Source organism: Tupaia chinensis, unplaced genomic scaffold, assembly GCF_000334495.1.
Source record: "Tupaia chinensis unplaced genomic scaffold, TupChi_1.0 Scaffold145870_1, whole genome shotgun sequence".
In the NCBI taxonomy this organism is placed as follows: domain Eukaryota; kingdom Metazoa; phylum Chordata; class Mammalia; order Scandentia; family Tupaiidae; genus Tupaia; species Tupaia belangeri.
Window position 1 is genome coordinate 3,219,378 of NW_006205727.1, and position 9,354 is coordinate 3,228,731.

A 9,354-nucleotide genomic window follows, 5' to 3' on the forward strand; every position below is an offset into this window, starting at 1 on the left:
CTCTCTGCTCTGCTTCACCAGTCATTTTCACATGGTCAAGACAGAAATCCTACCCTCTCTGCTCTGCTTCACCAGTCATTTTCACATCTTCAGACGATTTACATCCAAAATGGAATGGCTTTATATTCAATTTCCTCTTCCCTCATTTTCTTTACATTCCATTTCCTCTTACCCCATTTTCTGCCCTTTCAAAAAGTAAACCTGAGGCTGGTTCGGATCACAGCTTCTCCATCAGAGAAGATGGGGCCACTGGATCCTCACTTTTTTATACTCGTGTGTTTGTTATTGCATTTATTTCTAATCCACAGCCTTCCCCACTCAGAAAAACATGTTCAGCCGAGTAGGTCCTGGCAAGTGGCACCCATCATGGGGTATGTCTAATTTATGTGGCGCTATAGGCCTGTTTACTTGCTGCAGTCAACATTTTAAATGTGATAGGTATTTTATGTTGTTGATTTTTATTTGCCTGCTCTTGGGCTTTTTCAAACCAGTTAGATTTCCACAAAAGATCATCTCCTCCTGACAAGCATGTCTTGTCTAACACCTGCCAATCATTAGGGGTAAATGCAGATTGAGTAGCTGTCTCTAATACTGCAACTGTATACCATGTTGCAGGATTATATTGCATATAAACCATTTTTTATTTTTATTTTTTTAGAGTTTGAAAGGATATCAGCTCATGTTGTTTTCTATTGGCAGGATCAGGAGTCTCTAATGACATAATTTAGATCTCAAAGTATCCTCTCTTCTATTTGTCATGCAATGTAAAGCTCTCTGGAAGGGTGTTTAAGCAGGAGTTATTCTTTTTGTCCTAATGCCCTTTGATATGTAAGTAGGTTTTAACTGGGAAACGGTGGAGGAGCACTAGGCCAAAGGGCAACTGCCACCACTCTGTTCTCCTCCTGCCTGCAATTGTTTTGGAATCTGTCATCTTAAGTCTGACTTCAAAAGACTGTCATTTTGTTTGTTTGTTTGTTTTAACCAGGTATTACTTCTCTATTCTTGTCTTTAGTTATGGACTCTGATTTCTTAGGTAGGAGGAAATATAGTTTTCTCAGATTGACTACTCTCCACATATCCCAGCAAAAATAACACAGCTCCTACGTCCACCACCTCTGCCTCCATTAAACTTGGTTTCTGATTTAAGTGACACAGATGCATCTGATGAGCATCTCTTATCTAGAGCCATAGCTGCAAGAGAGTCTGAAAAATGTAGCTAACTTTCTGCCTTTGAATTTCAGTAACTTGACATAAAGGTGGAACACGCTCATCTACCTTATCTGCCTCTATGAGTAAGGCAGTCTGAATGGTTTGGGACCTGTTAAAACATTCCAAATCTTCAGCAGCAAATTTTTTATAGCAACCAGAACACTCCATGTGCCAGACTGTGTGTCTTGTCCTGACGTATGGCAGGACATAATAACACTGACGTTGTATTGCTCTAAACCTTTTTTTCTATATGAACTTTTTTAATCTGTTGCATACTTTCTTGAGATGTAATTACATGAGTAAAAAGAGAAGCTGCTTATGATTCCCAAGTCTCAGGCAACCTTTCTCCTCCTATCTCTTATTATATATTTATGTAAGAGTTTTCACTGTGGCTAATCAACTGGAGCCTCATGGTGTGTGATTTTTCCAAAGAACTGAAGTGCAGTGGAGTTCTACAGTTAGTCTTGTTGCAGGGAGAGTGGAAGATAGAGAACAGGCATTCCAGTCTGGGATCATGCACAGTCACCCCAGGTCCTGGTGCTTGCAATCTGGGGCACACAGCATTGACAGCCAACATCAACGTGGTCTAGGAGTACTCCAGAACACTGGGCAATTATATTAGGTTACCAGTGTCTTCCATAGACCCTGCAGAGTCCTTAGCTTCATGAAATGAGGAACCAAAAACTCCCACCCATTTTCAGGACTCCCAGGGGTTTGCATTTAGGGTTGAAGATTTGTTAACAATGTATCTTTCTACAGGTCATTTCTTGCTTGCATTGAAACCCTATCACTTCCCAAGCAGAGCAGCTCCTGAAGTTCAGGATTGGTAAACAACAGCCTTTGAACCCCTTATGTTCAAGCTCAGGGGAGAGAAGGGGGAGAGTATTCACTGTTACAGAACTAATTAGAATTGCTTATGTTGCTTTTTGGGAGAGAAGTTTATTTTCATGAATCATCTGTTGATACTGTAGCTATTATAGATACATACTGAGTAAATGAAACAATTTTAAAGATGAGAAAAATGACATGCTGAGAGATTAAGCAAATTACCTAAGGCTCATAGACAGAAAGTGACAAGCACAGAATAAGAACTCTATAAATAATTTGGCTGTTATCAACCTTTAGATCAATGACAAAATGCAGTGTATGTTAATAACATTGTAGCAAGCTTTTAGAAAGATGCAGACATATTTTTGATTGATATAATTATATTATTTGGGAGGGGTGGTACACTCTGAAAAACAGGAATGGGTTAGAAAATCCAGTGGTTCTCAGTCCTGACTGATTATTAGAGCTTTAAAAAAAAAAAATTAGAAATAACTATGCTCGGGCTGCATTCCAGACCAACTAAATCAGAATCTCTCGGGGGTGGTGCCCAGGCTCAGTACTTTTTAAAAGCTCCCCAGGTGCCTTTTATGCATAGCCATTGGGAGAACTACCACTCTGTAACTCATTTAGTGATCTCATCCACTTCTAGCCCAGGTTGCACTTACCATGAAAATTCCTGACTCAGCCCACATCTTCTTCCTGTATTCTAGACTTTTACTATCTGCTAAACATTTCTTTTTGAGTAGCCCACAGGCTCCTGATCATAACCAAACCAGTTATATTCTCTTTCAGACTTGCTTTTCTTATCATATTTATTTTAAGGAGTGGCACTGGGATTTAAGAAATTTCTCAAGCCAGATAGCCAGCATCCTTGACCTGTTCTTGCATTCATACCATACTTGCAACCAATCAGTGTACCTGCTCAGTGTCCCTCATCCTGTACCTACCAGTAGGTCTCCTTGTCTCTAGGGTTCTGTAGCCACCTTTGACGCCTCCTCCATCTCCTTTCCAAGCACACAGATCCCGTCGTGATGTCCCCTGCAGATACCTCATCTGGTTGCCCCACCTCCTCATCCCACCCTTCTCTCACTACCAGACTATTTGTAATTCCTGGAAAATTCCTAGCTCTCTGGCCTCTTTTGCCTTTGCATGTGCAGCTATCTGGAAGGGAGTGGTCTTCACATTTCACCTACCACTCAGATCAGATCTGAATCATTTCAAGACTTATTGAAGTGGCCACTGTGGGAAGGCCTCCCCTGGAACACCCCGTTGGATGTTCTGGCTCAACACTCAGAACAGCCTGCACTCACTCTCATTGTGGTCTCTCAGTAGTCTACTGTACCTGTCATTTCAGGCGCAGGGTAATTGCCATATCCCCAGGAGCTTCCGGAAGGGGAGACTGTGTCTTACTTTTCTTTATTTTGCATTTGCTATGCACATAAAAAATATTCGTGAATAGAACAGAGGTAATTCCTGGATTTCTATATTGGAGAGGTTTAGGGGTAGCAGCCTGATTGGCAGAAGGGCCTTCAGGATAGACCCTGAAATTCCATTTTTAGTTAACATGTGATGTTTGTATTTAGTAGTTGAAGTTACATATTCTGAAAAATAATGTTTTCTAAAAATTATTCATACTTTACATGAGATTAAACAAAATAGTAGTTTTCTGTGTGAAATATTATTTTAATTTATTTGAGAAATCCAAAGGTATTCTCCCACCCCTACCCCCAGGATCTTAGGTAGGAAAGGAGGGAGGGAAAAGCAGATTAGAAGATAGACCACAGACTGCTTTTGAATTATGATCATCATTTGTGCTTTGTAGTTGGCAATGAAGTGCTGGTAACAGATGCTTTAGCATTAGACATACTCACATGCCATCTGATCACATTATTACCGTTCCTGTAAGGGGTTGTCCATTTCATAAATTGTGTAAATTATCAACATCTTTTTTGAAATTATTTTTCTTGCTTTTAAATATTAATGTCATCTGTAAGTTGGATTTTATTTGCCATATATAAAATAATCATGCAGTATAGATTTCTGAAACATCAGTCATCGAAGGCCACATGATCCTGGTCTGTCTCTCTGTTAGTCACCCTGTTTTTGGAGTTCTGGAAGCGGCGCCAAGCAGAACTTGAGTATGAGTGGGACACTGTTGAGTTACAGCAGGAAGAACAGCCCCGGCCAGAATATGAAGCACAGTGTAATCATGTGGTGATAAATGAGATTACACAGGTAAGGAGCTTGTATTTAGATGTAATTTATTCTGTTTACTGCATTGATTCTCAGCTTTGGCTATACACTGGAATCAACTGGGGGAGTTTAACAAACACTGATGCCTGAGACTCGTCACTGCATACTCTCTCGGTACTCAGTATCCTGGGCTGTGTTCTAGGCATAGGGATTTCTTAACGCGTCTCTGGTGATTCTAATGTGCAGCTAAGGTGAAGAAACACACCTAAAACCACAGGTAAGAGACAGATGTGGTCCCCTCTTTCATAATAACAGTAAAAAATGTGAACAAGAAAATAGACTATGGCATAGCTGTGTAAGGGACAATGCATCAGTTTTCATAGTTGATTCTCAGTTTTTCTCACACACTTTCATTAGTACGGCCCCTTCATCCTAGACTAACTTGCACTAAGCCTCAGTCAGTGCTCCACCTTCTGGCTGGGATATGCACAGAATAGCATGGCTGTTATCCTAAAGTGGAAGAAAGGATGCATAAAGAAGGCAACATTTACTGAGACCCAGCTATGTTGCGGCTTTGTGCTGGGCATTTTCTATCACTGCTGATACGATGATTGAAAAAATAAAAACTATTTCTCTCTCTGTACAAATATTTCAAAGCCCCCAAAAGATGTCATTTGAATCATTTGCATTATTGCTTCTTTCCATTGACACAGAAAATGTAGAGCTGATTGTATTTGCAGCCAGCAGCTTACCAACAGTAGGTTCTGAATATGAATAACTTGAAAAGAAGCTGTGCTTTTACCAAGAATATCTGAAAATGTCCCAACTGTAGATTTTATAAATTGAATCACAGATTTACAGCATGGTGACACTAAAAGGACCTGGAGGAACCAATTCAACCTCCTCATTTTATAAATGGAAAAGAGTGAGGTTCGATTACCTATAGCAGGTGACATTTCTTTTACAATGTAACAATCTTCATATAATTTCTATGATGACAGATCCACTATTGGTGAGAAAAGATGGGGGTCAAAATATGTGTTGTTCAAATACCATGTATTCAGAAATGAATGCTAAAGTTTAGACAAAATTAGATATCCATCAAGTCTCTTGAGTAACTGAAAAATAAAAATGTGTAATATCAGCAACATAGGAAAAATACTGAAGAAAAGATAATTTGATCATTTAAACCTGCCAATTTTATATTTTACATCAATTACTAAGTTGCTTGTTTAAAAACTACGAGACCAGTAGATGGCATAATGATTACGTTGCTGGACTCTAACGTAGTTGATTGTGGTTTGAGTCCCAGACCTGGCAGCTTAAAACTCATGTTGGACATGTATGTTTGCATGCCCAGAGTTCCAAGAGGAGAATGGAGGAGATAGGATTGTGGCATGGCCATCTCCACTGCAGGGTAATTTCTTGTTTTCTGTCTCTGTCTCTCTGGCAGGCACACATCCTATAGCAAAAATCTCTCTAAAAAACCCTGCAGATGAAGTTTCATTTTTCTGTATCTTCCTTCCTCATTTCATGTCTTACTAATTTGTAGTCTATTGGTCTAGAGAGGCCTATTGGGTGAGGGTGAAGTCTCCAGCATGAGAATGTCAGTATTCAGATCTGAACACAGCAACGTATAATTGGATAATCTTGGGCAAATTACCTAACTTCTCTGTGCCTCCATTTTGTCATCTATAAACTGGGAGTAATGAGTTGTTTCTTCATGTTTGTGGTAAAGGATTAATCGATTTAATGTGTAGAACTTATTTAGAATAGTACCTGGCATAAAGTAAATGCCATCTAAGCTATTATCACATTACAGTTGCTCTTATAATCCAGGTAAGTAATAAGAAATATTTTCTTATAAGAATTTAAATATATTAATAAATTGAAAACTCTAAAAATTCATCATTACACAAAATCACTAATATGGAAAACTCAACCAAGAAACATAGAATGGTTACCTAGTACTGCAGACATCTCTGAAAGCTTTTGTCCTGCCTGGGTCCTGCACTACCATCACAGTAATTTCTAAAACCTAAAACAAGCTCAGGAATGTAGCTTGTCACTGTCAGATTCCCATACTTCTCAGCCTGGGTCCTGGCAGATAAATATCTATTACCCATGATTGCATTTTCTAAAAATTGTTATTAAAATGAACACTGTACATGTTTTGTTGTGTTTGAAATTTTAAAAAGTGTGCAGTTATGAGTAATAAAACTATATTTGCCAACTATTTATTTATTTATTTATTTATTTTCGGAGAGGTTTTTGCTATAGGGCGTGTGCGCTCACCAGACAGAGAGAGACAGAGAGATAGAAAGCGAGAAATCACCCCCTGGGGGGATGGCCACACTGCAATCCCTTCTCCTCTCGGGATCTTGGGCACGCATGCACACACTCCCAGCGTGAGTTAAAGCCACCAGGTCTGGGATTCGAACCACGGTCAACTACATGGGAGTCCAGTGGCATAGCCATTACGCTAACTGCTGATCCCTGCCAACTAATTTTTAAAGATTAAACTTAAGATTTATTAACAAATCAGGAGAAAAAACAATTTCATTTGAGTAATGTCGTTGATTAAACTTTTTCTTTTTTAATTAGGAAGAAGAACGCATTCCTTTTACTGCTTGTGGAAAATGTATACGGGTAACCCTTTGTGCAAGTGCTGTCTTTTTCTGGGTAAGAGTCTATTACAAACGAATTTTGAATAATTTTACAATATACTTTTAGTGTCCAAAAAATTCTAATATCTAATTTTAAATGTCAAAGAAACTAAAAGCTGAGGCTGGAAACTGGTCTCATAGAAAGAGATGTTTCTAGAGACCTACTTAGCCACCACCTGGACTAACCCTCAAGGTTTCAAATATCTTTATCTGTTCTCACTGGTTCTGCCAGTTTCCTCATCTTCATTTGTTTGAATTAGGTCTGTAATTCAGGATTTTCCAGTTTCTGGTGAAGACATCAAATGGGAGGCATTAAGAATTCTAACGTTTTCCAGCAGCAGCAACTGAAATACAATGTCTAGGAACACCCTTAACCAAAAGTAATAGGAGTTACCAAAGAAGATATGCAAACTATTGAAAGACAGAAAAGAAGCCTTAAACAAATGATTATAGATAAAAGATAATATTTTGAAAATATCAGAATTTATTATTTTTGAGTTCATAATTAAGAAAATCTCATTAGTACTATAATAATTTAGTGAAAGTTTTATTGGTTCAAGAATAGCCAGGTTGGAGAATAAGACATGAGGCCCAGAAATGGGCCCTGATATCAATAATCTGTGTAAAGAGAAGCGTTAGAAATCCACGGACTAAATAGAGATTTTTCAGTAAATGGTAATAACAAATTTGTTAGCTACTTGGGGAAAAATTGAGGTTCAAAACCATACTTAGAACTATATACACTAATAAATTCCAGAAACTTTCAAAAAATAAAAAACTAGAAATAGTGATTAAGATATGATCTCTAGATGTAAAATATCTATCTAAACTTACAATTGGAGAAGTTTCAGGGGAAATTTTAAAGATTTCTGTACATCAAAAATGTGTTTTTGTTTTAGTTTTAGCTTATTTACTTCCCTCTCAGTAATTTGGCACTGGAGACAGTGGCACAGAGACAAGCACCCCAAACATCTTTATTTACTTCTTTTTTTCAGTGAGGGACAGAGAGAGAAACAGGGTCTTCACACCATGACCTACCTCTAGTCTCAGCTGGCTCACATCATGGGCATGTGCCTGTGAAGTACTCATAGAGGTCCCAGGACACAAACCCAGGACCTCTTTCATATGGTATTACCCAATCAGACATACACTCCCAGGACATACAGTGGGACCTCAGGATGCAAACTCAGCTTCCCCACATGAGTCTGGCATCACAGTGCCTTAAATTACTGCTGTGCCACCACAGCTGGCTTAAGGGCTGTGTTTTATTCAGATTTCATTCTGCCTCACATAGCTTCCTGACATGGTGAGTCTACATGGTAGCAAAATGGCTGCAGCATTCCAGATCTTATAACATATCCGAGAAAAAGGAAGCCTCCCTTACTGGGTTCCTCTTTCAGCAGAGGAAGCTTCTCTTACCCATACACACTGACAGATGTCTTCTTCAGCTCAGTGGCTCTTACGGGGGCATGTGTCGATCCTTAATCATTGCAGGGCCAGTAGGATTAGATATCTCAATTTGTCTCAAGAAAATCAGAATTCACCTCTGGAACACATTGGGGAAATCTCATCTAAACTCCAGGGCTGAAAATAAAGATAGGTTATCGTCCCCAAAACAAAATCTGGGACCTTTTCTAGGATGGAAATGGACTGAGGTAAGCGAAAACAACCAGTCTTCACTATTGGGTACTTTCACATTTGTCTTTGGGGATCCCAATTCTTTTGCTTTCTAGTTGCTTAATCTTGGGCAAATTATTTACTTATTTAGAGCTTCTATATCCCATATGAAAAGAGATGCAATCCTAATACATCACAGGCCTGTTACGAGGGTTAAACAAATATGGATGTGTGGAGGTTTGTAAACAGTAAGCATTTAAAGAATGTTAACTATCATAATTAGCAATTATAAAAAATCATTGTGGAGGTAATATTTATAGGCCATGTATATTGTGCTGAGAGAAGACTCAGTAAATCTTCTGTGATTTTTTTTCTCAACCTTAGCTGATTTTATGTATGTTATAGACACACACACACACACAATCTTATTTCACAAACATTAAAACTGAACTATAGGGACCAGCAAATAGCACAATGACTATGTCACTGGACTCCCATGTAGTCGACTGCGGTACAAGTCCCAGACCCGGCAGCTTAAACTCATGCCAGGCACATGTGCATGCCCAAGATCCTGAGAGGAGAATGGAGGAGAAGGGATTGCGGCATGGCCATCACCCCCCCCCCCCCGGGGGGGGAGTGATTGGAGTGATTTCTTGCTTTCTGTCTCTGTCTTTCTGGTAAGCGCACGCACTGTATAGCATAAACCTCTCAACAAAAAAAGAAAAAATTTTAAATAAAGAACTTAACTATGAAGGAAAAGAGAGAATGAAAGAGATTGCCAGAAGAAGTACCATCCCTCCTCTATAAGCAGGTTGCTTAAAAAGTGTAAAAAAAAAAAAAA

General features: G+C 38.9%; 1 protein-coding gene across 2 annotated transcripts in view; it reads left to right on the forward strand.

Annotated features, from left to right (window-relative positions):
* Window positions 1–9,354, forward strand: part of ANO6 (anoctamin 6) — a 217,026-nt gene that overhangs the window by 176,255 nt on the left and 31,417 nt on the right. For both annotated transcript variants that reach the window (XM_014584198.2, XM_006168558.2), the window contains 2 exons: window positions 4,130–4,272; window positions 6,835–6,912. In XM_014584198.2, the coding sequence (XP_014439684.1) occupies window positions 4,130–4,272; window positions 6,835–6,912 (221 nt within the window). The remainder of the gene's footprint in view (window positions 1–4,129; window positions 4,273–6,834; window positions 6,913–9,354) is intronic.